Here is a 20,795-nt window from a genome sequence, read left to right on the forward strand (position 1 = left end):
AAATTTTTTGTGTGTAGATTTATTTTTAAATTGCATTAATCGAAAATTCAAAAAAAATTTGTTTAGCCCAAGGTGATGTATGATCTTCATTTCAAGTAAGTAGCCAGATTATGCACATTTTCTAGCCCCTGAAGTGCATTGCTCTCTCAGCAGAATTTAAGCAGCTTCTGTGTGTTGAGCTCCAGTGACACAAGTCTCTCACTTAACCGACAGATATCCTCATTTGGAAACACACACACAGGTACTCTGCAGCTATGTTTGTTTAATTCTACCTTAATTCTTAAATGACTCCAGAATGTGTGCAGAGGGAGGTGTCAGAAGTGGCTCCTTCCTTAATGTTGGGAAGAGACACCGGAAGATAAAGTAAAATTGTCAAATAGAAGTTTGGGTGTAAGATTAGGAACAGGTCTCTGAAAAGTGCCTGTCAGCTCATCCCTAGCTCCACCCATGTCAGTGTTTAAATGTGGGCTGCGAGCAGTGGCGAGGATCAGTCTCTAGAGACACAATGAAGACCATGGGTTCAATCGTCTTCCTGTCGGTGCTTCTCGCCTTCTGCACCCAGCTGGGCTCTGCATCGTTTCCTAGTACAGGTGAGTATAGCAGATACTTTTCAGAAACAGAATTGTGTTAGACCTGGCTGGTGAAGGCATCACATTTTACTCATGAAAGAACGAATTGCTTTCATGAACTATGGGCAATGTGGACCTTCATTTTCAAAAGCAGATTGTTTTTGCAGCAAACCAGAATTTCCAAGATTTTTGGCAAGTTCTTACTTTTGACGTTCAGCTCTGAAAGTCTCCTTCAGAGGCTTCAGAACGTAGCTTGTAGATGGATCAAATTTCTTTTTGAAAGCTGGTGTTTAACATTTGTTTAGGCAATCAGTGGAAATAAAACAAAATAAAACATGAAAAAGAAAATAAGATGATACCTTTTTTATTGGACATAACTTAGTACATTTCTTGATTAGCTTTGGAAGGTTGCCCTTCTTCGTCAGATCGGAAATATGCAAATCTTGGTAGATGACAGTATATGTAAGTGAGACATCAAAGCATTTCAGTGACAATCTAACAGGGTGGGGTGGAGGTGGATGGGTGATACAGAGGGGATATGCTTGGAGACAGGAGAGTGTCAAACAAAGCAGTGCAATTTACAATTTTATGGCTTATAATGGGCTAGAAAGCCCAGATCTCTGTTAAGCCCTGTCTGATGGGTTTCAAAATATTTAATCATTCTGACTTCAAAAGTCTTATGTTCCTGTATTGTTTTAAAGTTTCCTTTCAGTATTCTCACCATAAAATCATTGGTACAGTGTTCTGGTTTTGTAAAGTGTTGTCCCACCCGCGTGGCATCCTGGCTGGCAGTGGCATTTTTCATGTGATGTCTGTGTAGGTTAAATCTTGTTTTTAGCACCAGACAGGACTTAACAGAGATCTGGGCTTTCTAGCCCATTATAAGCAAAAATATAAGAAAAGCTACGAGAATGGTATGGGATTTGCGTTCCAAGACGTATGAGGAGAGACTTGCTGACCAGAACATGTATACCCTGGAGGAAAGGAGGAACAGGGGTGATATGATACAGACGTTCAAATATTTGAAAGGTATTAATCAGCAAACAAATCTTTTCCGGAGATGGGAAGGCGGTAGAACGAGAAGACATGGAATGAGGTTGAAGGGGGGCAGACTCAAAAAAGATGTCAAGAAGTATTTTTTCACAGAGAGAGTGGTGGATGCTTGGAATGCCCTCCCGCAGGAGGTGGTGGAGATGAAAACAGTAACGGAATTCAAACATGCATGGGATAAACACAAAGGAATCCTGTTCCGAGGGTATGGATCCTCTGAAGCTTAGCCGAAATTGGGTGGCGGAGCCGGTGGGGGGAAGAGGGGTTGGTGGTTGGGAGGCGAGGAATAGTGCTGGGCAGACTTATACGGTCTGTGCCAGAGCCGGTGGTGGGAGGCGGGGCTGGTGGTTGGGAGGAGGGGATAGTGCTAAGCAGACTTATACAGTCTGTGCCCTGAAAAAGACAGGTACAAATCAAGGTAAGGTATACACATGAGTTCATCTTGTTGGGCAGACGGGATGGACCGTGCAGGTCTTTTTCTGCTGTCATCTACTATGTTACTATGTAAATTGTAAATTGCACTGCTTTGTTTGACATTCTCCTGTCTCCATGCATATCCCCCCTGTCTCACCCATCCACTTCCACCCCACCCTCTTAGATTGCCACTGAAATGCTTTAATGTCTCACTTACATATACTGTCATCTACCAAAATTTGCTTATTTCCGATCTGACGAAGAAGGGCAACCTTCGAAAGCTAATCAAGAAACGTACTAAGTTATGTCCAATATAAAAGGTATCATCTTATTTTCTTTTTCATGTTTTATTTTGTTTTATTTTTATTGATTACCTTTAAAAGTGGGCTAACACGGCTACCACACCTCTCTACTCAACATTTGTTAAAAAATGATTTCTTGTGAGTGTTACTAATTGGTAAATTGAGCTGTTTTCTTTCCCAGCTCCAGCAAATGAAAAGAAATAAAATCTGCAATTATCGCAGGGCTTCCTATATCTGTCTTGTTGATGTCACAGCTAATAAGGTTATCATGATATCGAGAATGACTATACATGAGATCAACTTGCATACACTGGAGACAGTAAGTGCAAATTGATCTCAAGCAGATTCATTGCTAATATCCTGAAAAAAAGATTGTTGGATTACTGCTACTACTACTTATCATTTCTATAGCGCTACTAGATGTACGCAGCGCTTTACACTTGAACATGAAGAGACAGTCCCTGCTCGACACAGCTTACAATCTAATCAGGACAGACAAACAGGACAAACAAGGGATAAGGACAAAGGGTAGCAAGATTCCGGAATCCCAAAGAGTAGTAAGATTCTGGAATCCCAAAGAGTAGCAAGCTTTTGTGCAGAGTCCCAAAGAGTAGCAAGATTCCGGAACCCAAATAATAGCAAGATTCCTGAATCCCAAAGACTACTACTTATCATTTCTATAGCAATACTAGACGTATGCAGCACTGTACACTTGAACATGAAGAGACAGTCCCTGCTTGACAGAGCTTACAATCTAATTAGGACAGACAAACAGGACAAACAAGGGTTAAGGAAAAAGGGTAGCAAGATTCCAGAATCCCAAAGAGTAGCAAGATTCTGGAATCCCAAAGATTAGCAAGCTTTTGTGCAGAGTCCCAAAGAGTAGCAAGATTCCGGAACCCAAATAATAGCAAGATTCCGGAATCCCAAAGACTACTACTACTACTTATCATTTCTATAGCGCTACTAGACGTACGCAGCGCTGTACACTTGAACATGAAGAGACATTCCCTGCTGGACAGAGCTTACAATTTAATTAAGACATACAAACAGGACAAAGAAGAGATAAGGGAATATTAAAGTGAGGATGATAAAATAAGGAGTTAAAAGCAGCATCAAAATGGTGGGCTTTTAGCTTAGATTTGAAGACGGCCAGAGATGGAGCTTGACGTACCAGCTTAGGAAGTCTATTCCAGGCATATGGTGCAGCGAGATAAAAGGAACGGGGTCTGGAGTGTTGGATTCGTCCTTGTTTAGCCTCCAGTTTTGTCTGCTGAGGAGTAACCAGGGCAGATTTGGGAAGTCCTGTATGTTATAGATCCTTATGCCAACATAACCTAATAAAGAGTGTGCACGCAGGACAAAAATAAACTACAAAAACAAGGTCTCTTGATTAAAAAGATGCAAATGTATTCATACAATAGGATGTGATCACATAACCCCCACGTGGCCACGTTTCGCATCAGGGGTTGATCAGTCTCTGAAATAGATCATACAAAGGAATTAAATAACTATAATCTGTATCACAAAACAAACAAATCAGTCATGTATTTGTTTTTCGTATTACATTTGTACCCCATGCTTTCCCACTCATGGCAGGCTCAATGCGGCTTACATATTATATACAGGTACTTACTTGTACCTGGGACAATGGAGGGTTAAGTGACTTGCCCAGAGTCACAAGGAGCTGCCTGTGCCTGCAGTGGGAATCGAACCCAGTTCCCCAGGACCAAAGTCCACCACTCTAACCACTAGGGCACTCCTCCACTAGCAACATTCTGTGTAGAAGCCTGCCCTTGCAGCCGCGCAGGCTTCTGTTTCTGTGAGTCTGACGTCCTGCACGTATGTGCAGGACGTCAGACTCACAGAAACAGAAGCCTGCGCGGCTGCAAGGGCAGGCTTCTATATGGAATGTTGCTAGTGGAATAGCAACATTAACATTCCATGTGGAATCTCAAATAGTAGCAACAGAATCTCAATAGTAGCAACATTCCATCTAGAATCTCCAATAGTATCTATTTTATTTTTGTTACATTTGTACCCTGCGCTTTCCCACTCATGGCAGGCTCAATGCGGCTTACATGGGGCAATGGAGGGTTAAGTGACTTGCCCAGAATCCCACTAGCAACATTCCATGTAGAAGTCGGCCCTTGCAGATCACCAATGTGGCCACGCAGGCTTCTGTTTCTGTCAGTCTGACGTCCTGAAACTACTCATATAAAACTACTCATCGGTGCTTACAGTTCAAAGCCAATGCTAGGGCTTATCTACTGAGTGGAATCAAGCGGTTCCAGGATAGAACCAGTCCAATGAGGTGCTCCGTTTCGGAATCTGTTTCAGGGACTTTGCAATGCTTTCTAGTTTCAGAGGCAAGTTCATGTTTTCAATGGGATTTTTCTCCTTTACAGACCATCCTGGGGGTTGCCCGTACGACTCCGGATTTTGCAAGCAAACATTACCTGCTATGTGTTCTGGGGACGTCAACTGCGCACCAAATGCAAAATGTTGTTATTCCATGTGTAAAATGCAATGCGTCGCAGCAATTTTTGGTAAGAGTATAATGCTGTAGATCCAGCCATAGCAAAGACTGAAACAAACAAGGGATGATTTCAAGCTGCTCGCTCTGGTTGAAAGCTCCTGGGCACTTTTTACCTGTGGTTATCACAGTTCTCCAAGGGAAAGTTACACATTTACTTTCACTTTCAAAAGCAGTCCCAGGTACAAGGAACCTGCAGAAATTTCCCTCTGCTTCTTGTGTGGGTAGAATTTTCCTGGGGATGGAGAAGCACACATGAAGATTTGGAAACACACCCCATCCTCTGGTGCACAATTTTCCCAATGCAGAATGTGTGCAACTAAATTGGTTAACGAGCCAATTAGTGCTAATGTTTGGGTGCTAGCAATCAATTATTAGTGTTAATTGGCCGTATTTTGGAACTACACATGCACCTTGCTAGGCAATATTCTCTAAAGATCCGCCCATAAGTCTTATAGTGCACAACTCAAAAGGGGGTGTGGCCATGGGAAGGGCATGGGAGGGTCAGGAGTGTTCACTAAAGAAGCACAAAGTATTACTGAATACCAGGGATTCGAGCCTAATTTATATGCCAGGATTCACACCAAGTTTCAGTTGGTGTAAAGCCTCGTGCCCAAAGCTTAGCGTAGAAGTCAGCTCTAAATACTATTCTATAAATGGTGTGAATAGAGTAGCCTACCTCAATTAGAAGTTTGAACTATGAAATAAAGTTTGTGGGTGTTTCCCAATTATATGGTAAAGTTTCCAACCAGGAAATCATGAATAACCACTTATATAAATTGGAACCTCAAAGCTCCTCGAAGGGAAAATACAGAAGTATTAAACAAATCCCTTCAAACTCAGGAGTCCATTCCTATCACTGGTTCCAGCCAGGAGGAAAAGAGAGAAAAAAAAACATCAAACGTAAAAACTCATAGTATGATAAAAACGAGTGAATTGAAAAAACTGTTTTCCTCCTTAACTATTACCTATTGAGAGACACCAACCACCAAACTATAACAATCTGAACTCAGCCCGGTTAAATATCGCTAACTAGACGGAAAGCCCCTATTGCAAAAAATACAGCCCTTACTTTGACCCCCGAACCATCTAAAAAGCTGGTCAGTACTTAGCTGCTAGTGGTGGAAAAGTCCGAGGCTGCCCCGTTGTAAACCGCTGCTACACAAAACATTACCAGCATTCAAGCTGACAGTATCTAAACTGAAGACGGATTGTTGTTTCTTCCCCTTTTGTGTAGCAGCGGTTTACAACGGGGCAGCCTCGGACTTTTCCACCACTAGCAGCTAAGGGCTTTCCGTCTGCCCTTGTCCTGGCCATTCTCCTTTCTGAGTTGTGCGCTAGGGGATTCAAGCACCCAGTTTTATAGAAACTGTGTGCGCAAATCCCAATTATTGGCAATTAACTGCAAAATTGATTGTTAACATCTATTAATTGCTAGCTAATGGATAGTTAAAATATTTGTGCGTGAATCTTTAAGCTAGGCTGAAATTTCAGCTCCCAAATTTGGGCTCCATAAATAGAACCCAGGGGAAAGTGTGCTAGGGAGCCTGTCTGCGTAGAAGCTGCAGGGGGAAGGCTGGACATACGTTCAACAGTTACTACAGAGCCTTTGCAGTGAGGCCTGTTCCTTTTAGTTGTTAATCTGTGTTAAGTGCTAAAATCGTATGCTTTTTCGTAAACTTGTTCCTAAACGTCTGTGTTGGTTGTTGTCAAGGATTTGAGAACTACACAGCCACACAGAAAGAAACTTTTAATGATGTGACCTTCTCTTCCCCCCCACCCCCAGATAAACCTGGTGCGTGCCCAAATATTGTACCGAAGTGCGCGTTGCGTAAGACTGAATGCAGCAACGACTTTGATTGCAAAGATGCTTACAAGTGTTGTCCCATCTGTGGGCGTTTATGCTGGCCCTCAAACTAAGGTATCAGCATTATTATTCTTATTGTTTGATTTTATGGGATACTTAGTTCCTAATATTAGGGGTACAAAGATGTACATGTATCCTGAGTTATAAAGGACAGTTAAAGTTTGGCTCTGGATTGTGCAACTTTTGCTGAAGCTTCTGGAACACCAGATTTAACAGTTTTTTTTCCAGTAAATCTGTCACATTCTTAATTGTCTTGTAATTGTGTGATGTGGTCAGATCTACTTAAGATCTCTGTGTGGTTTGAAAAGCTCAAACAGGTCATCTTAACATGATCCTGTCACAAAATGGCTAGCCACTTGAGTGGGGCTACCCTGTGGCCACTTAGAAGGTATATCCCCAGCACAGCTCAGGTACACCTGCACCTGCCGCTTGTGCTCTACACTATCATCCTCCCCTCACCAACTGGGTCCCAACCACCTCTGGGAGAGTCTCTCGCTCTCAAATTATCCCCAGTGATTCCTAGGTTACTGGGTCACACTCCCAGTGGTCCCACAGTTCCTAGAAAGCACCCATAGACCCAACACACAAACCACCAAGATTCTTAGTCAGTCCAGACAAGCAGAGGCAATAAATTAAAAATGTTTATTGTCATGAAAAATATTGAACCATAAAAACAGATGGAACAAAAACAACACATAGTAACGAGTAACTGAATATGGATCAATTATAGAACTATCTAAACATTTGTTCACTACCTGAATAGTGCCTAGGAAATACAGGAAATGTAGCTGCTCACAGTTATCAAATATAACTGTTCACAGGGTCTGAGTAAAGAGGTTTTTCTCGCTCTACTTCCATGCTGACACTGTAGAAAAAGCCACTATATCCTAGATTAATTTTGAGCTCCTGGGTCAATCAGAGCCCAGAACAACAAGTTTTAAAAATAGCTGGCCACTTCACTGCAGGTTACCTCTTACCTGTGTTAACTAAAGCGGGAACAGTCAGGTCTGTCTAACAGATTTAAACATAAACATGCACCTCCTACTGACCAAACTAGAAAAATACACTTCAAGAAATAATACAGTTTTACAGGCCCACTGTTTTGTCACAGATCCATAAAAGCAGCACAGCCTCCAAAGATTCCAGTTTTGTGTGTGCTGGGAACACTGAGACCATCAGAAGGGAGTATTCAGAAGACAGGAGGAAAACTGGAATGTGAATACAGTTACTTGATAGTCTCTGATTTATCTTTGCAGATTAACTGTGATATAAATAGATGCCTGCCTTTTCAGCTCTGGCACAAGGGAATGCATGGAATTTCACCTTTTTTTGACATGGATCTCCATTTCAGCAGCTCATTAGAGCTGTAAAGGCAAATCCTGATGTTGTGGCTGTAAATTGATCACTGCTGTGTACTGTATACCATTAATGTGTTTGGTCTGAAAAAATGACCATATCTGAATCCTGTTTGTATTGTGCAAATGAGGTGTTTTCTGATGCAGTGAAACTTACACAACTGAAGAAAACCCCAACAGATTAAAGTTCAGATAAAACTTTAAACATATGTATACAGAGAGCTGTTCAATTATTGTCAGAATAAAAAGCATGAACGATGAAGTCTGTTCTTTTGCCTGCAGTTTCTTTTGCTGGGCTCAGATTTGCTTACAGGGACTGTTGCTGTGAGTAATGGGGGTAATTTTACAACAGGGCACTCAGGCTATCAAGACACATAATTTATTTATTTAGATTTTGCTCACACCTTTTTCAGTAGTAGCTCAAGGTGAGTTACATTCAGGTACACTGGGTATTTCTTTGGCCCTTGAGGGCACACAATCTAAGTTTGTACCTGAGGCAATGGAGGTTTAAGTGACTTGCCCAAGATCACAAGGAGCAGCAGTGGGATTTTGAACCAGCCACCTGTGTATTGCAAGAGTGGTGTGCTAACCACTAGGCCACTCCTCCACTCCACATAAGTGGATTTGTTGCCTTTATAAACCTTAGGAAAAGCAGGTGTACAATTTACACCGCTCCAAGACATGCATAGTTCTGTCCGTGTAAAAGTGTGAATAATGCATAAGTTTCCATCCTGGCTCTGATTTGCCCATTCTCTGTCCCTGGGAACATCCACTATAACATATAGCCACTTCAATTTTTCTGTGTATATCGTACAGTTTGATCAAAACTTAGAAGATTACTTGAGCGAATAGACCCCTCATTCCATAACACTTAAATTTATAGAACGCTTTGATCCACACATATAAATGTCCTCTTATGTGCATAAATGCAGTAGTGTGAGCAACCGCTAATCTGTATTTCTGCACTAAACTAACAGGCCTGGATTCTATATATGGCAACTAAAGTTGCACGTGCAAATTTGACAGTGCGGCCAAACTACACACGTGACTTAATTGATTAGCCAATCGGTGCTTATAATTGGCTAATATCAATCAATTGTCTGCACTGATTGGTACTAATTAGAATTTACATGTACAACTTTCTAAGTGAATTCTGTAAAGTGGTGTATGTATATTCTAATGCGCAGATCTCAAAAGGGGGTGTGGCCATGGGAGGGGCATGACGGGATGTGGGCATTCCTATTATAGAATATGCCAGATCCATGCTTAAGTTAGGTGTGGAAGTTTATACCAGGTTTTAGTTGGCATAAATGGGTTACTTAGCAAACATTAATATCCATTCGTGCGCACAAACCCTTAGTAAAACGCTCCTCAAGTGACTTGCCCAAGGTCACTAGGAGTTGCATTGGGAATCAAACCCAGGCCCAGATGCATCAAAGAAACGTAAAAAAATCTAAATCTTTAAAGTCCTTAACGATTTTGAAAAACCGAAGCATGCACCAAAAAACCAGGTCAAACATGTTCATTGCGGTATCGAGAAGTACAATGTATCAATGAATCATAATCCCCGTCAGTAATGGGCCCCTAAATCATGCGCAGAGCAGCCAAGCGTTATGCTGGCTGCTCTGCGCATGCCACAAACGTCCAAAAAAAAACACAACACGAACACGTGGCTCCCCACTTCCCCCTGCACTAAGCGAAACAAAAAAACATTCAAATAGATCGGGAGGGGGCAAAGGCGCTCGTCAGGAGCATCCTGTATGGGCGCCCTTGCCCCCCCCCCCCCCCGAGATCGCCACTGTTCCCCACTTCAGCCGGTTTTAATAAAAACAAATCTCCACATTTTCTCATCTCCGGTCCCCCTCCCTTCCTGTGTTTCCTGTCCCTTGCTCCAAGGCTCCACCTCCCGCCATCCTCCGCCTCCGCCCCCGTGCCCCGCCCCCCTGGGATCGTCGCCGCCGCTCCCACCCTCCAGCAGCCCCCCCCTCCGCATTACCGTCCCGCATAGCGCCTGTCACCTGTATGTGGAGGCGCTGCACTGGATAAAATATCTGATCGCCAATTGCTTCTCCCTCCTCCAACGTCAGTCTGTTGTTCCTGGGCCCGCCCTCCATTGACGTAAGTTACCTACGTAGATAACTAATGTAGGTAACTTACGTCAATGGAGGGCGGGCCTAGGAACAACAGACTGACGTCGGAGGAGGGAGAAGCAATTGGCGATCAGATGTTTTATCCTGTGCAGCGCCTCCACATACAGGTGACAGGTGCTGCGTGGGACAGTAATGCGGAGGGGAGGTCCGGTGGAGAGTGGGAGCAGCCGCGACGATCCCAGGGGGCGGGGCATGGGGGTGGAGGCGGAGGATGATGGGAGGAGGAGCTCTGGAGCAAGGGACAGGAAACACAGGAAGGGATGGGGACCGGAGATGAGAAAATGTGGAAATTTGTTTTTATTAAAACCGGCTGAAGCGGGGAACAGTGGTGATTTTAGGGGGGGGGGGGGCAAGGGCGCCCATACAGGACGCTCCTGACAAGCGCCTTTGCCCCCTCCCGATCTATTTGAATTTTTTTTTTTGTTTCGGTTAGTGCAGGGGGAAGTGGGGAACTAACGGTTTGTGTTTTATGTAACTTTTTTTTTTTTTTTTTACTTGCCAGCTTGCATTTTTAAGGTGCAGGAGGGAGCGGGGAGATGACAGCTCAGGCCTGAGCGACAGGTCTGAGATCTCGCTAAATTTCTCACGTTAAATGATTCGTTAGAATCGTCGGTATGGTTAGTGCATTGCGAATTGTCTACATTTCAATGGTAGTTTCTGGTTTGCATTCCGTTTTCGTTATCTGCTAGCGGCTTCAGAAAAAGGCCTATAATGCATGCAACGGTGGCAAATTTTGTCGTTAAAGGGTCGTTAGAGTTTTGTGCATCTAGGCCCCAGTTCCTCCCCAGTTCTCAGCCCAGTTCCTCCACAGTTCTCAGCTACTTCCCCACTCCAGCAGCAGGACAAGGCAACCAGTCACTTACTACATGGACTGAAAGGGCTGGCTCAGCTGGGGATGATTCACAATTCCCACCCCATTGCTTTGTCTTGCTGCAGTACTAATGCTGTGAGTGTAAGAATACCCCTGCCATTCTTCTTCCTCTTGTGGGGGCGCGCTAGTACTAACTCTAGCACTAGGGGTTCTGGCCTCAGGGGGAGGAGGAACTGATCTGTCGATATTTACCTGAGCTTGCTGACTGCGTACTACCTTGCCCTCATTTAATCCCTGCTTTTTATATATCTGCCACATTTCGGATGTGGGGATACCATCCAATTTTTCTCGAGCTACCCCATCCTTCAACAAGGCAATAAACATTTCTTTTCTGGAGGCTCGATTAGTCCCATCACCTTCCTTTCCCCCCCTTCTGTCCCCGATCAGATATTTTTGGGCCCCACTCCCCAAGGTCTCCTAACTGCTGCAACTTTTCCATCACATCCCAAATGGGGTTCCCTGTTTCATTAATTAATAAGGTCATGATTACCTGCTTACATGCAGGAGGAGCAGTCAATCAATTTATTTTGGACACTGACAGACAATGCTATCTGAGAAAAAGTATCTGCCTGCCCTACAAAAATTGCTGTTTTCATCCCTTCCTCCTTTATTCTTTGCACACAATACCAGGGACGCTGATTCCCAGGCCAATCTGCTTCTGTAGGATACTTGCAATTACACCCTTCCACTACTAATTCTAACATAGTGGTATTATTATTATAGGGTCTCCCATCTACTGGGGGATGTCCCTGAAAATCCCGAAAAGCTGCCTGCACATAGGGTTCCTTACTCAATGTAATAAATTTCTTACAGTCCATTATATCCAACTTAATATCAGCTGCCCCCAACTCATAAATATGCACAATCCAGGCAAGCAAAGCTTCCCCCCGATCTCTGCTGAAATCTCTCTATCAAATCAGCAACTTCATTTTGGGTGTAATCTTCCACTAGATCCTTTCTTTGATACACTCCCTGGGCATCTTGTATCATGCGCCTCCGTTCTATCGGGTGCGCTTTTTTTTTCTCCTTTAACTTTTGGAGGGGACGTGAAATCTTCGGGATCCTCACTTGACTCTGAGGTTGAGGTGCCCCAATTGTCCCCATCCCAAGAATCAGGGTCAAAAGACAGCCCTGCTTTAGCAATACATAAACGTACCTTCTTTTTGTTAACTTTCCCTTTTCGCTTTTTGTATTTATACTGTGCCACCCTTACTGCAGCACGCTCAGCAATGGTCTGATATGTATCCAGCTTATCAGCTAACAATTTATTTTGACAATTAAGCATTACATTTTGACTATGCAAGTCATACATTTGGCACTCTAATTCTGCAATTTTTCTATGCTGTTCATCATGGTTCTGATGGATTTTCCGATAAGCGGTTAACAGAATCCATCCACGCCTTCTGACAGAATATTGTTCTATCTTAATTTTTTGCATACATCTAACCACATCTAAGGGTTCTAACCCCTTTAAACAGGAGTCCCACTCCTTACACAAACCTGCACATTTTGACCACTCAGTGGCTATTATATCATATGGTACTGCATCCCATCCTGGGATCTCAATAACACTCTCCGCTTTATTTTTCCCAATTTTTTGCTTAAAAAATTCCATTCCCCTCTACGAACCCTGCTCGCAGCGCCAACTACTGTATTGCTTTGGTATTGCAGCCTGCTCACTTGATCACCACAGACTGCTCAAAGACTAAAATACTACAGATTCTTTTAGATTCGTATTGGGTAAATGGAACTCTTTATTTGCACTTTAATTGGAGAGTGTATATGCCATTATTGTTACTGCATCACGATGATTAAGAAATACACACACTAATCGAGTACATTACTAAAGGAAGGCTATAGAAAAGTTATATACAGTGGGGGAAATAAGTATTTGATCCCTTGCTGATTTTGTAAGTTTGCCCACTGACAAAGACATGAGCAGCCCATAATTGAAGGGTAGGTTATTGGTAACAGTGAGAGATAGCACATCACAAATTAAATCCGGAAAATCACATTGTGGAAAGTATATGAATTTATTTGCATTCTGCAGAGGGAAATAAGTATTTAATCCCTCTGGCAAACAAGACCTAATACTTGGTGGCAAAACCCTTGTTGGCAAGCACAGCGGTCAGACGTCTTCTGTAGTTGATGATGAGGTTTGCACACATGTCAGGAGGAATTTTGATCCACTCCTCTTTGCAGATCATCTCTAAATCATTAAGAGTTCTGGGCTGTCGCTTGGCAACTCGCATCTTCAGCTCCCTCCATAAGTTTTCAATGGGATTAAGGTCTGGTGACTGGCTAGGCCACTCCATGACCCTAATGTGCTTCTTCCTGAGCCACTCCTTTGTTGCCTTGGCTGTATGTTTTGGGTCATTGTCGTGCTGGAAGACCCAGCCACGACCCATTTTTAAGGCCCTGGCGGAGGGAAGGAGGTTGTCACTCAGAATTGTACGGTACATGGCCCCATCCATTCTCCCATTGATGCGGTGAAGTAGTCCTGTGCCCTTAGCAGAGAAACACCCCCAAAACATAACATTTCCACCTCCATGCTTGATAGTGGGGACGGTGTTCTTTGGGTCATAGGCAGCATTTCTCTTCCTCCAAACACGGCAAGTTGAGTTCATGCCAAAGAGCTCAATTTTTGTCTCATCTGACCACAGCACCTTCTCCCAATCACTCTCGGCATCATCCAGGTGTTCACTGGCAAACTTCAGACGGGCCGTCACATGTGCCTTCCGGAGCAGGGGGACCTTGCGGGCACTGCAGGATTGCAATCCGTTATGTCGTAATGTGTTACCAATGGTTTTCGTGGTGACAGTGGTCCCAGCTGCCTTGAGATCATTGACAAGTTCCCCCCTTGTAGTTGTAGGCTGATTTCTAACCTTCCTCATGATCAAGGATACCCCACGAGGTGAGATTTTGCGTGGAGCCCCAGATCTTTGTCGATTGACAGTCATTTTGTACTTCTTCCATTTTCTTACTATGGCACCAACAGTTGTCTCCTTCTCGCCCAGCGTCTTACTGATGGTTTTGTAGCCCATTCCAGCCTTGTGCAGGTGTATGATCTTGTCCCTGACATCCTTAGACAGCTCCTTGCTCTTGGCCATTTTGTAGAGGTTAGAGTCTGACTGATTCACTGAGTCTGTGGACAGGTGTCTTTCATACAGGTGACCATTGCCGACAGCTGTCTGTCATGCAGGTAACGAGTTGATTTGGAGCATCTACCTGGTCTGTAGGGGCCAGATCTCTTACTGGTTGGTGGGGGATCAAATACTTATTTCCCTCTGCAGAATGCAAATAAATTCATATACTTTCCACAATGTGATTTTCCGGATTTAATTTGTGATGTGCTATCTCTCACTGTTACCAATAACCTACCCTTCAATTATGGGCTGCTCATGTCTTTGTCAGTGGGCAAACTTACAAAATCAGCAAGGGATCAAATACTTATTTCCCCCACTGTATATATATACATACATACATCATCACTGGTCAGGAATTACATCATTCAGGCCCTTATCTCATCAGCTGGGGGGGCCCGTTGCAGCGAAAAGCCCGAAGTCTCCATATGACCAGGAACAAGTCTTTTCTGCACGATGCATCCATCCACAGAATGAGCCCCAAGGCTCTGTTGCAAAAAGCCCCCTTTTTATTAAGCTAAAACTTATCCAGGAATGTACATGAGGTTTCAGTCATATGCTCTCAGTTCAGGTAAACAAACCACTGGCCAGGTGGCTTATCTCCTGAACCTCAAGCATACCCTGCCTCCCTCCTGCGCAAGCTGGCTTCAGAGACATTTCAACCTGTTCTTGAGATGCGTCTTATCTCATACATTGTTTCTGAGATGTGCTTTATCTTATACATTGTTCTTGAGTGTGCCTTATCTCATACATTGTTTTTGAGATGTTCCTTACATTCCAGCCTGTTCTTTGAGATATACAAGGAAAATCACTTTTGGTCAAAGACAGACGATTTTTTAAAAATGTATTATCAATTAAAGCAAGACTGAAAAGCAATTTTTAATATTTTCCATCACAATGCATTAATGCTTACTGCAGCTTTGTTAAAGGGATTCAAGGTTTATTCTTTGTTTGGCTGAGTGTGCTTGGGGAAAGGAGATTATGTATGTAATGACAAGAATCGCTGTTTAAACATTATGGAAATAAATAAAAAGTCAGTTCATATTCAGCAATTAAGCACTATAATGAAGACTGGCCAGAGCTGGTGAAGACACAGGAATCATGTGTTTCAAAGCCATTACAGGGCTCCTTTTACTAAGCTACATTGGTGCCTACATGTGCCCAATGCACGCAAAATTGGAGTTACCACCTGGTTACCGCGTGGCCTTTGTAGTAATTTCAATTTTGGCGCGCATCTGAAAAATATTTTTCATTTTCTGGTGCGCATAGTGGACGTGCGCCAAGTGGCATCTGACATACGTAGGTCATTACCCACAGACCCAAAATGGACACATGGCAATTTTGATTTTGCCGCATGTCCATTTTTTTTGGGGGGGGGGGGGAGGGAAGAGGCCTTTTTTACAGGTGCGCTGAAAAATGATTCTGTGCGCGCCCAAAACCCGCGCCTACACTACCGTAAGCCATTTTTCAGCACTGCTTAGTAAAAGGACCCCACAGTTTCCTGCTCACCTATTGCCAATGCTTTTTTTCTAGTTTAAAAAAAAAAGGTGCCGGTACTCACACGCAGAGCTGTTTCTAAGGTGCAGAGGACCCCTTTTACTAAGCCACGTAGGCGCCTATGCACGCCCAACTCGCGCCAAAATGGACTTTCCACACAACTACCGCGTGGCTCTTGTGGTAATTTCACTTTTTGGCCGCATCTGTAAAAAAAATTTTTATTTGCGGATGCGCCACAAATGGCATCTGATGAGTGTAGGTCACTACCACCTAAATTCTTTACTGCTAGGTCTATGGCTGGCGGGAAGGTCAGAGAACCAAAATGGACGCGTGGCAATTTTGATTTTCCCCACACATATTCCCTTATCTCTTGTTTGTCCTGTTTGTCTGTCCTAATTAGATTGTCGAGCAGGGACTGTCTCTTCATGTTCAAGTGTACAGCGCTGCGTACGTCTAGTAGCGCTATAGAAATGATAAGTATTAGTAATCGGCACTTGGCACGCTCCGATTGGTCACCACACGTGTAGTGCGTGAGTCTTTACTGCTAGATAAATGGGTGGCATTAAGGGCTCAGACCGGTTTTGGGCGTGTGCTGGTTTCATTTTTATCGCAGGCCTTTTACAAAGGCGCGCTGAAAATTGGTGTGCGGTAGTTTGGGGGGTTTCGGCATATGCAGAATCATTTTTCAGGGCACCTGTAAAAAAGGCCTTTTCCCCCCGAAAATGGATGTACTACTACTACTACTACTTATCATTTCTAAAGCGCTACTAGACGTACGCAGCGCTGTACACTTGAACATGAAGAGACAGTCCCTGCTCATCAGAGCTTACAATCTAATTAGGACATACAAACAGGACAAATAAGGGATAAGGACAAAGAGTAGCAAGATTCCGTGCAGAACCCCAAAGAGTAGCAAGATTCCAGAATCCCACAGTAGCAAGATTCTGTGTGGAATCCCAAAGAGTAGCAAGATTTCGGAATCCCAAAGTAGTCTTTGGGATTCTGGAATCTTGCTACTCTTTGTCCTTATCCCTCATTTCTCCTGTTTGTCTGTCCTAATTAGATTGTAAGCTCTGTTGAGCAGGGACTGTCTCTTCATGTTCAAGTGTACAGCGCTGCGTACGTCTAGTAGCGCTTTAGAAATGATAAGTAGTAGTAGTAGTAGTACATCCATTTTCAGGGGGAAAAGGCCTTTTTTACAGGCGCCCTGAAAAATGATTCTGCATATGCCAAAATCCCCCAAACTACCGCACACCAATTTTCAGCGCGCCTTTGTAAAAGGACCCCAGAGTGACCCAAAACACCTGCCACCTTAGTGGCCACGCCTCATGCAATCAGCAACAGAGTCCATATAAAAGCAACACTGCAATACAGCAGTCCCTGGAGCTCCTGTTGCGAAAATAAGACAAGTTGGACAGCTTCAAAGCTCTAAATAGAACTCATAGCTCAGAAAATACCACACCTTAGTCACATGTGCAGAACATGTATGAAACCTCATCAAATACAAAACAAATGACCATGAATTAGAAATAGAACAGGTGCAAACAAATGGAAGCTCCACGAAGCCGGACTGTGCCCGCAGTAGGACCTCCATATCAGAGGCGTAGCTAGGTGGGGTGCCAGGGGAGCGATCGCTCCCCCAAACAGACTTTGGACAGCAATGGCACCTATTTTTCAGGCAGTCCATCACACCTACACAGTGCATGCGTGTGCCTCTCCCCTCCCCATGGCGTCACAACCTGGCTACGCTTCTGCTCTATGTTCCCCTATGGGGCTGTGGGGAATGGATGAAGACACTGCTTTTCCCATGGGGGGGGGGGGGGGAGGACTCTTTATGTAGATATTTGGGATGGTCTTTTTCATTAGTACTTGGAAACTATGAGTTACTTGTTGTAGGTGATGGGATAGGTGCCAGTACTCAGTACCGTCGAGATAGTACCCCCAGGAAAAAAAAGCCCTGCTTCCTGCAGCCCTTTAAAAAACCCAAAACTTCATCCCTCTCTGAGATGCAGAAGCCTGGAACAGAAAGAATTGCCAGTTTCTACAGGTTGGCCTTAAATCTGTCCTAGAAAAGGGAAAAAGAAAACAAAATATACACCGAATGAATTAATGAAATAAAAGTCTGTTTGGCTTCTGTTTAATGTATTAGTTGTGATTTCTGATTAATATTAAGAAATAGAAAGGAGTGAAAACCTTGGCATTTCTAATGCTTTATGCATGGGCCCTGTTGACAATGACATCACTTTTATTAGATCGAAGTCAGTTACATAGGATAGATGCTAGGTTTCTCCTTCACCTTTCCCCCCAAATTTGGATCTGATCAGTGCATGTTGGGAGATTTTATGGCACCTCAGATGGATAGACAGATTGATCTAGCCTGATCACAGTGAGAACTGTAATCCATGCCCATTGATCAGAAGGCTGTCACTGCACTTGGACTGACCTTGGGTCCATAAGTGAAGATATGAGAGAAAAGTGGAAAGCAATGATGGTCAGCTGTGGCTCAAATATGAATCTCATTAGTCAGAATGGAATGTTGAAAGCAGCATCTGATTAATCGGTTGGCCAAAGCAAAAAGTAATATGGATGGGCCGTCAGAAGATTTAATTTTCTGTCGTTCCCTGTGTCATTTCTGAGAATGTTTGTTTCAATCATTTTCTTTGGTCATTTTTTTTTGTCTCAGTAGCAAAATCATTGAATACACACTCTTCGGAAAAAGGGTGCCCTATTTCTGAAATAACGGGGCACTCCTTTCCTGATAGCATGCACATGAACGGTACTTACAAGTAAATGGGATAGGAGGCAATGGATTAGGAATTGGTATTGGACAAAAAAAGGAGGGTAGGGTTAAATGGCCATTTCTCTCAACGGAGGTGGGTGAATAGTGGAGTGCCACAGGGATCTGTACTGGGACTGGAGCTATTTAACATATTTATACAAGATCTGGAAAATGGAATGACAAGTGAGGTGAATACATTTGCTGATGGTACAAAACTATTCAGAGTTGTCAAAACACATGCGGATTGTGAAAAATTGCAGGAAGACCTTAGGAAACTGGGAGACGTCCAAATGGCAAATGAAAGTTAATGTCGACAAATGCAAAGTGATGCACATTGGAAAGAATAATCCAAACCATAGTTACCCAATGCTAGGGTCCACCTTGGGGGTCAGCACTCAAGAAAAAGATTTAGGTGCCATTGTAGACAATACACTGTAACCTTCTTCTCAGCGTGTGTTGGCCAAAAAAGCAAACAGAATGCTAGGAATTATTTCACTTTCCTTGGTAAATATGACGAAGAATTAGGAAAGAGATGGTGAATAAGACCGAAAATACTATAATGCCTCTGTATCGCTCCATGGTGCAACCTCACCTAGAGTATTGCGTTCCGTTCTGGTCACTGTACCTCAAAAAAGATATAGTGGAATTAGAAAGAAGAGTGGACAAAATGATAAAGGGGATGGACCTCTTCTCATATAAGGAAATGCTAAAAGGTTTAGGGCTCTTCAGCTTGGAAAAGAGACAGCTGAGGGGAGATAGGATTGAGGTCTACAAAATCCTGAGCGGTGTAGAACGAGTAGAGGTGATTCGAATTTTTCCAAAGACTAGGGGACACTCAGGGAAGGTGCATGGAAATACTTTTAAAACAAATTGGGGAAGATATTTTTTCACTCAATACATAGTTAAGCTCTTTGGGGAAAGGGACTTGATATACTACTTTTCTGTAGTTACAATCAAAGTGGTTTATATAGTATATATAGGTAGTAGCCAGATTATGCAAATTTTCTAGTCCCTGAAATAAGAACAAATGTGCTGCTCTCTCAGCAGAATTTAAGCAGCTTCTGTGTGTTGAGCTCCAGTGACACAAGTCTCTCACTTAACAGACAGATATCCTCATTTGGAAACACAGGTACTCAGGAATTGTGTTTGTTTAATTCTACCTTAATCCTTAAATGACTCCAGAATGTGTGCAGAAATAGCATGACAGGGAAGGTGTCAGAAGTGGCTCCTTCGTTAATGATGGGCAGAGACACCAGAAGATAAAATTATTAAATAGAAGTGCCTGTCAGCTCATCCCTGGCTCCACCCATGTCAGTGTTTAAATGTGGGCTTCGAGCAGTACGAGGATCAGACTCTAGAGACACAATGAAGACCATCGGTTCAATCGTCTTCCTGTCGGTGCTTCTAGCCTTCTGCACCGAGCTGGGCTCTGCATCGTTTCCTGGTATAAGTGAGTATAGCAGATACTTTTCGGAAACAGAATTGTGTTAGACCTGGCTGGTGAAGGCATCAAATTTTACTCATGAAAGAACGAATTGCTTTCATGAACTATGGGCAATGTGGACCTTCATTTTCAAAAGCAGATTGTTTTTGCAGCAAACCAGAATTTCCAAAATTTTTGGCAAGTTCTTACTTTTGACGTTCAGCTCTGGGTCTCCTTCAGAGGCATCAGAACGTTGCTTGTAGATGATCAAATTTCTTTTTGAAAGCTGGTGTTTAACATTTGTTTAAAAATGATTTCTTGTGAGTGTTACTAATTGCTGAGTTGAGCTGTTTTCTTTCCCTGCTCCAGCGAATGAAAATAAATAATATCTGCAATTATCGCAGGGCTTCTATCTGTCTTGTTGATGTCACAGCTAATAAGGTTCTAATGATATGAGAATGACTATACATGAGATCAACTTGCATACACTGGAGACAGTAAGTGCAAACTGATCTCAAGCAGGGGGACCAGTGCACTACGAATGCTGAATCCTCCCACAACCAAAGGGCTTGGATTTGGTTGTTTCTGAGATGGGCGTCCTTAGTTTCCATTATCGCCGAAAATCAGAAACGACCAAGTCTAGGGACGACCATCTCTAGGGATGACCTAAATGTCAAGATTCGAGCGTCCCCGACCATATTATCGAAACAAAAGATGGACGCCCTCACATTTTGTGAGGATGTCCTCAGCAAAACTTGAGCGTCCATATCGATTATGCCCCTCCACATGACTTTTATAATCAATATTTTCTATTTTTGCTATTATTTAAATAGGAAGAG

At 43.2% G+C, this 20,795-nt stretch overlaps 1 protein-coding gene across 5 annotated transcripts in view; it reads left to right on the forward strand.

The window, feature by feature from the left end:
- Window positions 1-326: 326 nt before the first annotated feature.
- LOC115476931 (WAP four-disulfide core domain protein 12-like) overlaps window positions 327-20,795 on the forward strand; it is a 31,465-nt gene continuing 10,996 nt past the window's right edge. The window contains exons 1-4 of one of the 5 annotated variants that reach the window (XR_003943241.1): window positions 329-590; window positions 4,744-4,884; window positions 6,658-6,792; window positions 7,995-8,355. Coding sequence is in view for 2 of the 5 variants with exons in the window: in XM_030213518.1 (XP_030069378.1) it covers window positions 506-590; window positions 4,744-4,884 (226 nt within the window). In the remaining 3 variants the exon portion in view is untranslated. Of the gene's footprint in view, window positions 591-4,743; window positions 4,885-6,657; window positions 6,793-7,994; window positions 8,356-19,869; window positions 19,984-20,795 lie in introns of those variants that run through there. The other 4 variants (XM_030213518.1, XR_003943240.1, XM_030213519.1 and 1 more) reach the window with 4 other exon arrangements.

This window comes from Microcaecilia unicolor, chromosome 8, assembly GCF_901765095.1.
Source record: "Microcaecilia unicolor chromosome 8, aMicUni1.1, whole genome shotgun sequence".
In the NCBI taxonomy this organism is placed as follows: Eukaryota; Metazoa; Chordata; class Amphibia; order Gymnophiona; family Siphonopidae; genus Microcaecilia; species Microcaecilia unicolor.